The sequence below is a fragment of the Diabrotica undecimpunctata genome, chromosome 8 (genome assembly GCF_040954645.1).
Source record: "Diabrotica undecimpunctata isolate CICGRU chromosome 8, icDiaUnde3, whole genome shotgun sequence".
In the NCBI taxonomy this organism is placed as follows: domain Eukaryota; kingdom Metazoa; phylum Arthropoda; class Insecta; order Coleoptera; family Chrysomelidae; genus Diabrotica; species Diabrotica undecimpunctata.
In genome coordinates this window covers 87,378,494-87,395,754 of record NC_092810.1, presented here as the reverse complement: position 1 = coordinate 87,395,754, position 17,261 = coordinate 87,378,494, and the positions used below count along the sequence as shown (strand labels likewise).

Below are 17,261 nucleotides of genomic sequence, written 5' to 3'. Positions count from 1 at the left end.
AAATAACAGAGAAAACACTGTCCCTAGGTTTTGGTGCACCGATAAAACAGCCTTAATAAAATTATTATAGTAGCTGTTAATAATAGAAAATTTGGATGAAATATAAACCGCACAACTTCAAAATCGCATTAAAATAATCTGCATAAAAAGAGACTTTGCTGTATATAATAATAATATAAAAAAGTTATTTAACACCTAATTGGAAAAAAGTTATTTAACACCTAATTAGTTTAATATTACTAAGATAATATTACTAATTATGGCCGTATAAAAAATTACATTAAACTTACCTTATTCACGAAAAGTGACACAACTCAAAAGTGACGATTTTCTTGATTGGTTTAGGAACACCTTCCAGTACTAACGCTGAAGTGACACTGTTCTTGCTGTAGCAAATGACGAACTAGCCTTCGATAAAAGTGACACAACTGCCCTCACGTGGACAAATTTAGAGTTAGAGATGTGACGGTTTTCGTGAACGTTGGGGTGGGGCACTTCATTGATACGTTTCCATGGCATAACCCCAAAATTCCCAATTTTTGACTTGTGTCATTTTTCTTGCCGGCGTGCGAAATATTAATGAAAATACAATAAACACCTTATGCAATTTAATTTCTACCTTCAATATTAAATTATAAACTATGATCTTCCTTCTTTCAGTCCTGGGTGCTTCTACTTTATCCGTCGGTAGCATTTCTGGTGTGTGCAAAGCTTGGAGGCTACGCTACCCCCGAGCGAGAAAAGTTTATACCTTTGTTGTGTTGTCTTACTAATATTTTAACCTGTGAAGAAAAAAAAAACAACATAAGTATACATGAAACCTAAAACAAACAAAGGAAGAATATAACTGTAGAGTGTAGGTAGATACTGATTGCTGAAGCACGCTGAAGCAAGACAAAAAGTGTCTACCCTCGAAGTCGAAGTAAACTGGGTAAATTGTGTAGAGTCTAGGAATAAGAAGAAGAAACTAAGGTTATGTTCAAATTTTTTAAAAATATTTACATTTTTTAGAATATGATTTCTAATTTTCGATATTTATTAACAGTTAGTAAACCCAAATTGGTCAAATTATACCCCCAATTAGTCTCTTCTTTAAGATTCAAATCGAACAAAGATGCTTTAAATGCTGATCAAAAAACCACAACAAAACCAAAAGCTATGTTAGGGAATATGAGTTCAAAATACGATGTATTTTGTGATGAAGACGCTGAAATAATTTTAGATGTATATGAAGAAAAGTTAAAGTACTCAAAACTTTTAGAAGAGCAAGAACTGGAACCCGATAGATATGCAGGGCTAAATCTAGAACGTAAGGGAATATTAATGAGGTTATTTGAGTCGATTAAGAAACAGTTTATAGCTTATATAGGGGTGTGACATTCCAGTAAATTTACATACAGACAGTAAGTTGTGAGTAATAAAATTATTATAAATAACATGCAAAGGTTTGTTTTGCATAATTTTTCCTTCATCCTTTAACATTTGCTTAGAGGTGAATGTTTTCGAAAGAGTCCATAAAGTGTTGATTTTTTAAGTGGTAAAGTTTTTCAATTTGTTTCTATTGGAATTCTATTGTGGTTTCTTTGAGATGGTCTGTTTTCATTATTTTGTATGCTACTTTCGGCTATCCATGAATGTCATGTTCGAATAAACCATGTTAATTATAATAAAAAATTATATATTTTTTACATTCAGTCCAAAAATTGTTAAAAAACTTAATATAAATTCCGGACAAAGTTCAAATGTCATAAATAAGTAATTTTAATTGCATTTATTCTGGTTTGTTTTAAAAAAAATGTATTCATACATAGTTACCACAAGAAAATGATTTGAGAACATGGAACATGTATGTTAACTGTATCATCATATAATTTATCAGCAAATTTGTTATCATATGGAAGATCACAATGAGAAATCTCAAGTACCAAAGTCAACAGAAAGGAGGAGAAAATTTCAAAATTTTAAGTGTACCATAAGGGACTTGTTTAAAGCTGATGAGGCAGCTATATTCAGGGTGTATCAAAAATATTAGTCATCATTTAAATAAAATATTTTGGAAAATCATCCACCTGTTGCAAAAACTAATTGCAGCTTCAAATTATTCTATTCCTCAATTATTAATCTTTAATGTTTTTACAGAATTCCTTTCTTTCATAAGGGCCCAGCAGCAAAAGTCAATAGTCAATAAAATTTTCATGACTGGAATCAATCAGCTTCAGCGTAAACTGGAATCAATCAGCATAAAGTCAACCACTAGAAAGAATAGAGGAAATGAAAATTTTGAGAGATTTGACAGGGATGTATATTGTCACAGAGGCAGGAGTATTGTTAAATGGTGAACTAGTAAACAACTTTTGATATGCTGATGCTACAGTCATTTTTGCTGACACAGAGGGACCATTCCTAGCAAATAAAATCGAGAATTGAGAAATCCAGAGCAGCTTTCATCCAATTGTTCAAATTATTTAAAACACATAATTTGAAATTGGAACTCAGAATGACATTATTCTCCATTTGCTATATAGAGTAGAGTCTTGGACCTTGACTGAGGCTACAATTAAGAGGCTGAAAGCATTTGAGCTGTGGACTTATAAGAAGAAGTTTTAAAGTATTCTCAATGGACAAAATATCAAATGTCATAGTACACCAAAAACTTAATAAAGAAAAAGAAATAATTTACACTGTAAACCATAGAAAATTGGAATTTTTGGGACACTTAATGAAAAATGAAACCAAATATAAATTATTAAAATACATTTTGCAAGGAAAAGTTCAGATGAAAGGGATACATTGGTAGAAGACGAATATCCTGACTAAAGAACTTAAGAACCTGGTGTGTAATATCCACCACAAAACTATTCAGATCAATGTTTTCTGTGAAATCAAATCGCAAAATCCAATTCTTTTGGAATAATCTTCATCCAGCAACTTGAACTATTGTTAAGTGATAGGGATGAAGCCGCTGTTCCTTGAACCTTTCTCAAACTATTATCTAAAAAACATAATTGGACAATTGTTACTCTCAGACTGCTTCCAGGAATTTCTTCAATTGCATCTATAATCATCTCATTGTTTATATCCACTTTTGGACGACCACTATAACCAGCAAAGTGTGTTAACAATGTACCTGTCACACGTAAGCAACGATCAATGCAGAGAAATAATAATTGTGTGTCTGGTGTATTCCAATTTTGATATTTTGCTGCATACTTTGTAGTTGCTGCATTATTCACTGTTGATTATCCAAATTCTGATAATTATCTGAAACCCTAATTGACTGTTTTTTTTTCCAATAAGTACTGACATGCAAAAAGTTTTCAAATCATTATATTATACTGATGGTGGCACAATAATAGTTTAATTGTAATGTACACAAAAATTTGGGGTTCTTAGGTGATCACGACTATAAAATTTTTATGGGGTGCACAATTTATTTCTTCTTTTTAGATGTTCTTCTATTAAGAAATTAATCTGTTCATTTTAATCACAAAATTGGAAAAATAATATGTGGCTCCGGGAGTGATTCAGGAGGGGAAGCATAGCTTTCTTATTGTCTATGCGTGGAGCGATGGTTTTTAATTTATTTTATTTTAAGTATGTTAAGTATTTTTATTTTATTTTATTTTACTTTATTTCATATCATTTTATTTTATTAAGAAATACGCATGGGACTGCCTTTGCTATTCTATGTAGTGTGTGGTCGCTCCATATGTCGTTATATTGCATTTTAGTTGTATTTATTTTTTTATACCTCTGCGCGATCCACCGCACCGATCAATATATTCCTTTAGTAGCCCGCTATAAGAATGCTATGCTTAAAAAAGAAATTTTCACTTTGTAACTCTTCTTATTTAGGTGCCGTCTTCTCAGCGAAGGTTGGCGATGACCTCTGCAAAGTCTTCCCTATTTTGGGCTTTCCTTATTAAACTTTGACTTTGTAACTAAGATCTGTAATTTTTGTGTTTGCACATTTTTGCTGAGGTAAATTAGGTTTAGTGGAGCTACTTTTGCTCCAGAATATGTTGGTTAATTTATAACTTACCATTTTGGTGCACCCTGTATATTGAATAAATATATTTTTTTCCACCATTGCATTCAAGTTTGTTATAATTGGAAATATAAACAGAACAGTTGTTAAATAAGTTACCTTTTTTTATTACAGGTGGTAAAACTGGTGTTTATGATATAGAAGACTTAGTAGAAGTTTTAAAACGTGAACAAGCACTAAACATTTTCGTTGTTAGTGTACCAAAAGAAATAAACTATGTAGATTATATTTGTATAGTTAACGGTAAATCTGTAAGACATATGCAAGCCATAGCACAGTTTATTAAGAAAGTGTTTAAACAGAAAAGAAGAGAGTCAGATTTGCTACCAAGGGTTGAGGGTGAAGATTCAAGGGATTGGCTGGCTTTGGATTTAGGTAAGTCAATTTCTTAAAAAAGGAGAGTAGTTCTGTTCATTTTCCTAATTCCTTTCTTTTACATTCATTCAACTTCTTATTGATTGCTTATTTTGTCTTGACTTCTGTTATTTTATTATTTGATTTAATTTTTTTGTTGCAATTTTTCCTTAGTATATCTTTTCCACGCCTATCCTCATTAGTATCTTGAGTTTGGTTCTTCCTCTTTCCATATTGCCTATTTGTTTTAAATGTTGTTGATCATTGCAACAATTTTTATGTTTATTTTATGTAGATTTTAATGTTAATTGAAGTGAACGATGTCTTCCATTATTTCTCATGACGAGACTGGAATATTCCAATGTTGATGTTTTTATTTTTGTTTTTATTTTGATGTTGACATTTTCGAATGAGTATTTACAACAATAACTCAAAACCTTCAATCTTCTGGCAAATAGTATAGCTGAGGATACAAGATTATACTCTTTACAAAAGCATCAGAAAAACATAAATCTCTATAGTCCAATTTTTGTGTTTATAGCTAGATTGTGGTACACTACACAAGTAAGCAAGTTTGATATTTTAAAAAATGCTCTTCTTGCTTTTTGTATTAAAAGAATTTAATTTTGATAGGATGAGCATGTTCTTTGTTAATCATTGTTCAAACATACATACATGGCTGTACACTTTGAAGATGTTACATATTCACATATGCATTTTCTCTTTTTAATATTCATCGATAGTAAACGTAGATAAAATTCAGTAAATAATACATTCCTGTGGCTGTTCACACTGCATTTTTGAAATAAAAGCATTTCTCTTCTTCTTCTTGTGCCCTCCTTGATTATCGTGCATTGGCTATCAAATTGGGTATACTAGTTTTGTGGACGGCAGCTCGGAAAAGGGAAATAGAGGATCTGTTAAACGGTTCTACCAGGTTTTTTAAGTCATGATGTTCATCTTCGACCTGGACCTCTTCTTTCATCTATCTTACCTTGTATTATTAAATGAATTATCCATCAATGTAAATTTGAGCCAAGGCTTTAGTATACTTCTCCTGGCATCATTAGTAGCCTTTTTGAGTCTATGGCTGAACATAGGTCTCCCCAAAAAAATCTTATTGCTTCCAGTCTTGAGCTTCTTGAATCTAGTTGTGCTAGCCTAAATTTGATTAAATATTTTAGATATGAAAAGGTTCCGAAACTGTTTTCTTGTGGCAAGTTAAATATTATTTTATATGGGATTAAACCACGATTTATTGTAATGATAATTACATTTTACATTTGTTTTGACGTTTCGACCTCCAATCCGGAAATCGTTTTAAAAAAATTATAAAGAATTCTTTAGTATTTCTTAGAATTTTTTGTAAGCGATTTCTGGATTGGAAATTAAAACGTCAAAACAAATGTAAAATGTAATCCTCATTACAATCAATTGTGGTTTTAATCTCATATAAAAATAATAATTATAATTAGTTATGCGTTTCATGCCGTTATTGTCTAGTCACTTCGTGAACTCGACATTGTTCGGTTCTGGGGCCTTTTTTAATTAATCGTATTGCCTTTTCAATTTCATAATTTTTATTGGAAAAATGGTAGCGTTTTCGAAATTGGCTGGTTGCTTGGATCTACTGCCATCAACAAGCTATTCTATGTACGTCTCCATATTCCGTTTTGTTTGTACTATAGGTACTATATTTACGCCTCAACCAACCTCGCGCATGTGGCGGAAGATCCAACCTCGCGCATGTGGCGTGTGCCGACTGTAGCGTGATTATGATTATGCTTTTGATACAATTAACGGCACCGAACGGTTAATGCGCATATTAAATATGTTGTATTTTTGTTCAAGAAGTTCAATTTCCTGACATTGCACCTTAAATCAATCTTCATTTTCCTTTCCCGTGTTATCTCTATTTGAATTAATGTATACTAATTTATTTTTTTACTTTCCTTTTTGATTTAATTCTCGACTGATTTACTCTGTGAGATAAGAGTTGTATCGCTATTCTTTTAATTTCTTCATTTTCAGATTTCTCATGGCCCATTTGTTGTTTTTTTTAACTTATACAGAAGTAAAACACTTCACATTTGTATTTAGGTATAAAAAATATAATTAAAACTAGTTGTATCGCTATTCTTTTAATTTCTTCATTTTCAGATTTCTCATGGCCCATTTATTTGTTTTTTTTTTAACTTATACAGAAGTAAAACACTTCACATGTGTATTTAGGTATAAAAAATATAATTAAAACTTTTAAAAAGTGTCGTCAAAATTTATACAGTAGCATAACGTGACGTTTTCGATCTAGATCAGATCATCTTCAGTGCCTTCTTTTGTAATTGAAGCTAACACTAAAATTGTAGCTGTGACATCAATATATGGTTTTACATTGTTCCAAATTTAAATTCTAATGAGAGTAGGTCGATGACATTGGATAAAAATTTAATACTTAAAGAGCAACATGTTTCCTTGCTCGACTTGAACATGTGGTTCTCGAATCAAGAAACATGTTGCTCTTTAAGTATTAAATTTTTATCCAATTTTATCCAATCCAATTTTTTATCCATTTTATCCAATTTAATGTCATCGACCTAGAGTCTCATTAGAATTTAAATTTGGAACAATGTAAAACCATATATTGATCTCACAGCTACAATTTTAGTGTTAGCTTCAATTACAAAAGAAGGCACTGAAGATGATCTGATCTAGATCGAAAACGTCACGTTATGCTACTGTATAAATTTTGATGACACTTTTTAAAAGTTTTAATTATATTTTTTATACCTAAATACAAATGTGAAGTGTTTTACTTCTGTATAAGTTTTTAAATGATGGTATACAGCCAACTACTGGGATTTTCTCATTAATTTTTATTTTTTTTAACTTTCTGAAGTTTTATTTTCACTAATGGTGTGCGATCTGATGCTTCTTTCAATTCTCTTTTTTTATATTTCAGGTAATATAGCACTTCACATTTTTTCTGAAGAAGCAAGAGCGCATTACAATTTGGAGTCCCTCTGGGCGTTGGGTCATGAATTTGATGACGAATACAACAAACCGGAGCCGGTGTCTGACATTTTAGAAAAACACTCAGTATATTTGAAAGATTTGCAGCCTGCGTCGTAGAAAAAATTATATAAATAGTTCTTTAATCAATGATTGTGTAATTTTAAGACATTTTTGATTATTTCTTGGTTTTGGCAGTGCAGTGTAGCGGGAAACATTACATTCGGTGAGAGTATGTAAGTCTAGCTATCAGCTTAACTTATTAATAAAAATTTGGTATATTATATTCCGTGTTTTGATTTCTATTTATTGACTATTTTATTTGGAATAATTTTTCTTCCCACAACTATTTTTTTTTCATCTTACTAAATGATTAAGTTTCTATTCTGAGTGTGTGAAGATACGGCTACATACCATACAAGATATCATAATGAGCAGCTTACACTACAACTATTAACAACTACTACAACTAAAACAAAATCGTAAAAAATAAATAAAAATATAATAAACTAATTTAAGAACCTTTTGAGCTATACATGTTTGAAAGCAAGTCATAAAAAGTGAAATATAAAACACATTTACCGAAGCATTGCGTTAATAAGTTGTTTATGTAAAGTGTTTATGCACATTTTATATAACCGTCTTATGTCATGGTGTGAGCAATTTTATATAATTGCAGAATGTCAGTTAGGATTTCGGCCGAATAAGGCTGTTCTGACAATGTATACACAGTCTCCTCCGCTATACATATACAGCTCCAGCTTCGAAAACGTAATGCTTTTGCCATATTTGTTGACTTTAAATGCGCATTTGATAAAGTTAACCACTCTGGTATACATTTTATAGTTGTGGAGCGAATGTCACTACACGTGTCCGATAATGGCTCTTACACATTGCCATTTTTCGTCGAATCAGTAGTTCTCCAGGGAGAAGTATTAAGCCTTTTTTATTCACAATGTTTCTGTCTGACATAGAGTATTACTTTAAAGACAAAGGCTGCCGTGGCATCCCCATAGATGGAAGTACTGAAATATTAATGTTGTTGTATGCAGATGACATTGTTATCCTCGCAGACTCGAAAAAAGATGCGCAAAATAAACTCAATATTTTGTATAGTTATGCTAACTTAAGTTAACTAAAAGTAAACTCACAGAAAACTAAAATTATGCGTTTTTCCAAGCAGGGACACGAGTATTTTGGTTCAGAATTTTAGTATAAAAATCATAAAATCGATGTCACTAATAAGTTCACCCATCTCGGTGTTGTTTTCACCTCTTCTAGTCTATTTCGAGACTCAATAACTTCAAGAGTAAAACTTTCCATCGCCTCTGTCTTACCACTTCTTATAAGAAGTAAAATCCGTTCTTAGACCTCCATAGTTCATCTTTTAGAATCACTAGTTTTAAGTATTGTTGCTAATTGTATACCAGTTTGGGGACTCCGGTAATGAAATTTTGGAAAAAATCCAAACCCAGTTTAAAAAAAAATTAGTTTTACCTTTGAACACACCAGACTACGTTGTTAGATTAGAAACTGGGAGTGTTAAATTTTTATACAATGTATTTAAATGGTGCTTGAACTGGTTACTGAAAATTTTAAAAATTAATAATAATCAACTTCGTAAGATTTGCTTTCTACGTCAATGTGCGCTTACTTATCTTCCAAAAAAATATAACTGAGCTCTAAAAATTAAAAACTTATTTGTCTTAATCAATGCTGAAGAGCACAATGGTATAACCCGATTAATAGCTCAGAAGAGTTTGCAGTAACCATAAATTGAAACTTACTCTTAGTGAGCCACTCACGGCATCACTCCAAATAAAATTTGCCCTATTTTTAATAGTAAAGAATTTGAGACAATCGAAAATCTTTTATTTCATTGTCCAATTTATGCATCAATGAAACCTGAAAGTGAGGATTGTTTATCCAACTTAAATAATTTTGTTCTTTCTCTTGACAATCCAATATCTAATTCCGCTAAAGCAATTTTTAATTTTATCTCAAGTGTGCTAAAACTTGGGGCATTTATAATCAATGAATGATATGTATTGCAAATCTTGCTATTGTATTGTTTTTTTTTTATTTATAATATGTTGGTAATTTAAAGTACGTTTGGTGTTTAATTGTACTACTCTTGCTATATAACTATGTTATTAAAAGCAATAAAGTAAATAATAAAAATAAATAATAAATTACATTTTACACAAACAGAAGTGTCCATTACAAAATGATATTTTGTAACACGATAAAAGTGGAAGGCGACCGTGAATACGTATTTCTGACTATTTTGTCGTCATCAGTACGATGTAGCCAAGTTAGAAAAAGAGCAAATTAAGTAGAGAAAGGATCTACAGGATGCCGCCAATTGTGGCAGAACTGTCAGAAATCACTGATGGGAGAAACTTCAACATCACTGATGGGAGAATATATATATATATATATATATATATATATATATATATATATATATATATATATATATATATATATATATATATATATATATATATCTTGTTATGATTGTTTATTTTGACTTTAATCTTAGTTTATTGAGCCAATAAAAAAATATAACTTATTTGTTATCAAAAGTAAAATAAACTCCTTATATTACCTGTGTTCGATGGATTCAAAGATTTTCTAGTTGTCTTTTATCGGGATAGAGAAGAAGGATAAGAATAATATATATATATATATATATATATATATATATATATATATATATATATATATATATATATATATATATATATATATATATATATATATATAGGGTGTTTCAAAAAGGTATGCCATACATTAAATCACGCATTCCGGGGACAAAAATAAATTGATTGAATCCAACTTGACATTTTGTAATAAAAATGGACACGTTACTTTCTTGTTCTGAAAGCATTTTTCATACAAAAGAAACAACAAAATCTAAGCGCACAGAAAAATTTTAAGGGGGTGTGCAGCCCTAAATCCCCCAAATTTTTGAGTACGTTTAAATCAAATGAATTTTGTGGCATCATTAGTTTTTTGTCTCATCACTTTTTCGAAAAACTAGTTTTTTCCTAGTTGGCCATAAAATTACAATTAGTTTCTACGGATACAATAATTACAAACAGTTCCATCAATAATAGTCAATACTTTGAAGCTATTAATTTTAAAAAATTTGATATTACAATGGCTACCCATTTCAGGAAATGGTAGATATGCATTTAACTTTGGGTAAGTTGGATCAGATTAAATTATGATTTCAATAAACTATCGGGAATATCGTAGGTGAATGTCAAGGAAATAGTGCATCAGCCGCAATGCGTTATGCTGTAAAATACCCCAATCGAAATACACCCGATAGACGATTTTTTCTGACCATTGATCGTCGTTTACAGGAAACGGGTAGATTCCAACCGCAAGTTGCTGGCAATAGTGGTCGTCCAATAATAAAAAAAGCGACTCATCACCGAAAGACTTTCAAAGTTAATGTTTGGGCAGGAATTGTGGATAACAATCTAATAGGCCCAGTATCTCTTCCCAACAATTTAAATGGTGATAATTATTTGCAGTTCTTGGCAAACGATTTACAACAGTATTTGGAAGAATATTGCAATAAGGCAAAATATGTGGTTTCTACAAGATGGCGCTTCACCGCATTACAGTAATGAAGTCCGGGAATACCTTTGCAGGCAGTATCATGGTCGCTGGATTGGAAGGGGTCGTGACGCACCTATTTCTTGACCACCCAAAAGTCCAGGTCTTAACCCCATGGACTTTTGCTTTTGGAGTTTTATGAAAGAGAAAGTGTATTTTGTAACAATAGAGGACGAACAACAATTGAGGGTTAGAATAATTGAAGCTGCAAATCAATTTCGTCAGAAAAATATGATTTTTCAGCGCATTCGGTTTTCCTTATTAAAACGATACCGAATGTGTATTGAAGAAAATGGTGGTCATTTTGAACATTTATTGTAATATCATATTTATAGAAGTTATAGACATATTTTGTACTTGTTAATTCGTTTAAGCCATTTATTTAGTTGCACGTAATTTTTTAAAGGTTAATAAAAAGGGCCCTAACTCAATAAAAACTGTTTTTTGAAAAAAGTGATAAGAGGCAAAAAATTTTTAAAAATAATGTATTAAACTAATGATGCCACAAAATTCATTTGATTTGAACGTACACAACAGTTTGGAGGGATTTAGGGCTGCATACCCCCCTTAAAATTTTTCTGTGCGCTTAGATTTTGTTGTTTCTTTTATATGAAAAATGCTTTCAGAACAATAAAGTAACGTGTCCATTTTTATTACAAAATGTTAAGTAATTTAGGAGATGATGCAAAAAAACAATTTTTATTTTGTAACTTTAAAGGGCTGTAACTTTTTTTGTGCACACTTTTGTACTAAGGTAAGTTGGATTCAATCAATTTATTTTTGTCCCCGGAATGCGTGATTTAATTTATGACATACCTTTTTGAAACACCCTGTATATATATACATATATATATATATATATATATATATATATATATATATATATATATATATATATATATATATTGAAATGATTTCAATATGTTAAAAAGGATACAACTTAAATGGATTTTTATATGAGTTTGTTGTTCATGAATTTCATGAAGCCATCACAATGTGGGTTCGACTCTGAAATAAAAGAGAGAAAAAGATTAGTAAATTGTTAAATAAATTAATTTTGACTTACCTGGTATAGTGTTAATAATTTCTGAATAGTATAGCTGCCTAGTGTATAGGTGAATCGTCTAAACCTTAAAAAGAACAAAAAAAAGAAGAATTCTTAAAAAATATTTAAACATAGAAATTTTGAAAACGTCAGAAAATAAACTGTCAAGCAAGTCTATGGGAGCTAAATTAATAGGGGTTTTGTTAAATAAGAAATTACAATGATGTGGAGATGAAAAGAATAAATTGTATTAGCATTGTAATAGAATAAGTTTTATATCTGAACATTTTTTTTTATAAATTCCCAAATTAGATGTGATTAAAGTGATTATGAAAAATTAATGTGGATTGACAAATGTGTCAGAACAGGACAGTTTTATGGTTTAAAAAAAAATAGAAGAAAAAAAGAAAAGAACGTTGGTTGCTGTTAGCAACGGATAATAGATTTTGGGGAGAGGCCGACAAGAAATTTTGAAAGGAGAGTCCTGAAATTGTGGAATAGGTCGGGAGTGTTTTTTTAACTCGTCTAAAGAGAATTTTAGTTTTTCCACAGTTTCCACAGCAGAGATATCCAGAATTTGTTCCAGAGAGTAAGAGAAACAATTTAACTTATAAATTATTATTGGAGTACAGAAATGTCATTTAAATTGAGAAAATTAAAATTCATGAATTAACATAATTGCGATAGGCCTTAAAAAAATTGAAATATTAATGATCATTAAATTAAAAATAGAATAGTACGTACCTTAACTTCCGAAGAGAGGATTGATATTCCAGTTTCACCAATTATTTTGCGAGTAGTTAGTTTTCTTTAAATAAATCAGAACTGTTTTAAAGTAAGGTTGGATAATAATTTTGGGGATCATTTGAAATTTTGATTATATTTGAATGCAAGTTAAAAGTCAGCGGAATAAAGTGTTCATTTTCTTTTCTTTATAGTTCATTTAAACACTTTATAAAGTTGCAATATTTATTTAGTTTTTAGGTACTTGTATAGAGTCTCCACATTTTGTAATAAATTTTTATTGTCACGACTCTAAACCACATTAAGATTTATACGATTCATATTTTTGTAAATTTTTAAAGGCAACCCAAGTTGCAGACGAATTTTATTGTTTATATTAAATTTGTTCAATATTAATAAATAACGTGCTTCATTTGGGTTAATTTATCAAAGGTCTAAAGTAAATTTTGGTTTAATTTCTTTTTGAACTCTACCAGGAGACTACAGAGTCGACGTCACACAGTGACAGATTGCTTAGAACACATAATTGAGCTAGCTGAGGTATATATTAAATTAAACAACGAACCACAGATTTTAAAAATTACAACATTTATTATAAATAAAAATAAAATTATAAAATACAACATTTTCAATATATATATATATATATATATATATATATATATATATATATATATATATATATATATATATATATATATATATATATACATATACAGGTTTGGAAAAAAATTTACGGAACATAGGATTTTTAATACAATAACTCAGATCTGCAAGATTGCAATTAACCAGTGTAAATTTCTATATAACGTCGCGATGTTTTATAATTAATTCATTTGTTCGACTGGAGTCTCAATTCATGCCGCGATGCTGCCAGTGTAAGTGTAAAAACGAAACACAGCTAGAGTGCACGTCAATTCTCAAAACGTACGTATTTATAAATGTAGATATGGAATTAAAAATTTTATTTAACTAAAAAAAATGGTTATGTTTTATTGCCAAAACGCAATAATATATTATAATAAGGAATTTCAAAAATAAAACAATAACAATATACTCTTTTTAATTTGAAATTATAAACAATATTTGGAATAATAAATGTATTTATGTATAAATTTAATAATTCAAATAATACCTAATAAACACAAACAAAATTGATGTTAATAAAACATTATTTATTATCTGCACAAAACCGGACTTTCAGGAAAAATCGGTAAACGGAGCAACACTGTCGGCGTGCCACATATGCTACTACAAACCGCAGAGGAGAGGCAATCTAGTGGAACAAATAAATTAGTTATAAAACATCGCGACGTTATATAGAAATTTACAGTGGTTAATTGCAAATCAGGTACTCTTAGTAATTGTATTAAAAATCCTATGTTCCGTAAATAAAATTCCAAATGTGTATACATATATATATATATATATATATATATATATATATATATATATATATATATATATATATATATATATATATATATAACTGTTTTGGATGGGTTGGAGTCAATAAAAGGGCTATTGGTTAACTATTTTTTTATATCTCGAGCTTTCAATTGTGTTCACAATTATTATCAAGAGCTAAAAAAGACAAAATATCTTACAAGGTTGAACTAGAAAGAAAAAACAATTTTTGTTAACTTACCAAATAAAAATAGTTTAGTAAATAAAAATTGCTGCTAATACATCTTAAAAATAATTTATATAAAAATGTCCTAATCTAATAAATGCTTCTCTGAAAATTTTTTTTTATAATTTTGAAAACATTTTTTTAATACAAAAACAATTGAATTTATAAATAAGTTATATATATATATATATATATATATATATATATATATATATATATATATATACATATATATGTAAAAGATAAAATCTTTTAGCGAAAGCCGCTATCGCTTTATTAAATTAAATGGCCAAATATATGGCCTAGGAGGACAAATTCGTTAAACTTCCCGTGCTCGAATCGGTATCAATAAAGTGTTATGATCATTTCGGCCTATCCCAGCCTCATTAGACACTTGGGCCGATACAAATTCAAACTCGGAAAGTCCAACGAATGTCTCCCAAAACTTCACTACAACAGTAGTAGCTTACAAAGGCGCCACCTGCTTTGGCGGCCGTGAACGAAAACGATATGATAATATCGTTTTCTGTATCCTTTGCGCTATGCGAAATGTGTAAAAGATAAAATCTTTTAGCGAAAGCCGCTATCGCTTTATTGAATTAATTGGCCAAATATATGGCCTAGAAGGACAAATTCGTTAAACTTCCCGTGCTCGAATCGGTATCAATAAAGTGTTATGATCATTTCGGCCTATCCCAGCCTCATCAGACACTTGGGCCGATACAAATTCAAACTCGGAGAGTCCAACGAATGTCTCTCAAAACTTCACTACAACAGTAGTAGCTTACAAAGGCGCCACCTGCTTTGGCGGCCGTGAACGAAAACGATATGATAATATCGTTTTTTGTATCCTTTGCGCTATGCGAAATGTGTAAAAGATAAAATCTTTTAGCGAAAGCCGCTATCGCTTTATTAAATTAAATGGCCAAATATATGGCCTAGGAGGACAAATTCGTTAAACTTCCCGTGCTCGAATCGGTATCAATAAAGTGTTATGATCATTTCGGCCTATCCCAGCCTCATCAGACACTTGGGCTGATACAAATTCAAACTCGGAAAGTCCAACGAATGTCTCCCAAAACTTCACTACAACAGTAGTAGCTTACAAAGGCGCCACCTGCTTTGGCGGCCGTGAACGAAAACGATTTCTGTATCCTTTGCGCTATGCGAAATGTGTAAAAGATAAAATCTTTTAGCGAAAGCCGCTATCCGAACACAACACACACATATATATATATATATATATATATATATATATATATATATATATTGTTATGTTTCTTCTTTCCCAAACAAAGAAAAATAAATAAAAATATCCATCGAAATAAAATTTTAAGAAATCATTATAAACAAAAATGTATATATTAATTTAAGATAAGATTTAGTGTAGATAAGAGTAGAAATTTGTTTGGCAAACGACCTTTTCCGTTTCAAACAAAATTATCAAAAATCCTTTGTTTAGAATTCGAAGATATTTTACCTGAAGGTTAATCTCTTCATTGTTTGTAGAGTCGAGTATTAAATGACCATATTCTAATCTTTTGAAATATGTATAAATGATGTATTAAAAAAAAACCAATTTTAAAGTAAGCTATTTAGTTTTCTCTGAAACCGAAATTAGGCTTTTCCAATATCATAGTAAACACAATTTAAGCTTTTTGATTGGACGGTCGTTTTTAAATGGGAATTTGTGAGTCGATGATGAGACAGGAGAAGTCAGTCATATTTTGGTCATCGAAAGGAAACAGTCGTGTGTCTCAAGATAGGGTGTGGTTCGTGAGTTTGGATACCGGCGTAACGAAAAGAAGTGAATAGTTTGAAGAAGGAGATAATAAGTAGATTAAAAGAGGTCCTTGTATCTACCGTGGGCATTTTATAAAGGATATGTGAAAGTATTCTTACGGCATCAAGTTGACAAAAGGAGGTCCTAGTGTCATAAATAAGTAGCGGAGTTTGGAGAAGTGAATCAGGTGTTTTTGTGTAGTCTGAAGGAGGTTTGCAGAGACGTAAAGAAGGAGCCGAGGTGACAAAGAGGGGGGATCACATCTTTGAGGAGACTGGACTTTTCTGGGTATGTTCCAACATACAACTCAAGAAGAAAATAAACTGTAAGTGTTTGTACAATTGAATTTTATATCTGTGAAGGATCGTTTCGACATCAGGGTCATTAGCATTCAAATTTAAGAACTGAGGTTTTGTTAGGCTAATCAAAAGTTTAAAGTTTTGTGGTTTCTTTTTTCAAGTAAAGAAAATTTTAAGTAAAATTGGTTTTTCACGTAATATAAATATATGTAGCTTTATAATCTTATTATCATAATAATTTGATTTATTTTCTTGTATGCTGATTGATAAGATAACGACAGAATTTAATAATTGTTTTATTCGTTCATATAAAATAAAGAAACGTAAATCTTTGTAATATAATATATTTGTATTATTATCCTTTCTTCTCTATCCTGATAAAAGACAACTAGAAAATCTTTTGAATCCATCGAACACAGGTAATATAAGGATTATTTTATTTTTGATAACAGATAAGTTATAATTTTTTTATTGGCTAAATAAACTAAGTTTGAACTCAAAATAAACAATCATAACAAATGGCCCCCAACGTGTAAGGCGTAGAAAGTATTTCTAGTTAAAATTTAAACGGATAGAGAAAGAAAGCAGATTGATTGAAAATTTATTTGCCGATGGTTAAAGTTTATAATATTTGCTTTTATGACATTACATTTCAAATTTCTCTAGGTACAAATTTTTACATGATATAATTTATGATATTTGATTGATTTTTA

General features: G+C 30.2%; 1 protein-coding gene across 1 annotated transcript; it reads left to right on the top strand.

Annotated features, from left to right (window-relative positions):
- The first annotated feature begins 938 nt into the window (after positions 1 to 938).
- On the top strand, positions 939 to 7,695 carry RsfS312 (ribosomal silencing factor RsfS-like protein, 312). The gene is made up of 3 exons (XM_072541557.1): positions 939 to 1,309; positions 4,163 to 4,423; positions 7,362 to 7,695. The coding sequence occupies exons 1-3, from the start codon at positions 1,015 to 1,017 to the stop codon at positions 7,529 to 7,531; spliced, it is 726 nt and encodes a 241-aa protein (XP_072397658.1). The 5' UTR covers positions 939 to 1,014; the 3' UTR covers positions 7,532 to 7,695.
- Positions 7,696 to 17,261: the final 9,566 nt, after the last annotated feature.

Bases quoted from the DNA above. Each gene is read 5' to 3' on its own strand.
- RsfS312 (XM_072541557.1), top strand. From the start codon at position 1,015: ATGATTTCTAATTTTCGATATTTATTAACAGTTAGTAAACCCAAATTG. The intron at 1,310-4,162 runs GTAAGGGAATAT...TTTTTATTACAG, and splicing joins TGCAGGGCTAAATCTAGAAC to GTGGTAAAACTGGTGTTTAT. The intron at 4,424-7,361 runs GTAAGTCAATTT...TTTATATTTCAG, and splicing joins TTGGCTGGCTTTGGATTTAG to GTAATATAGCACTTCACATT.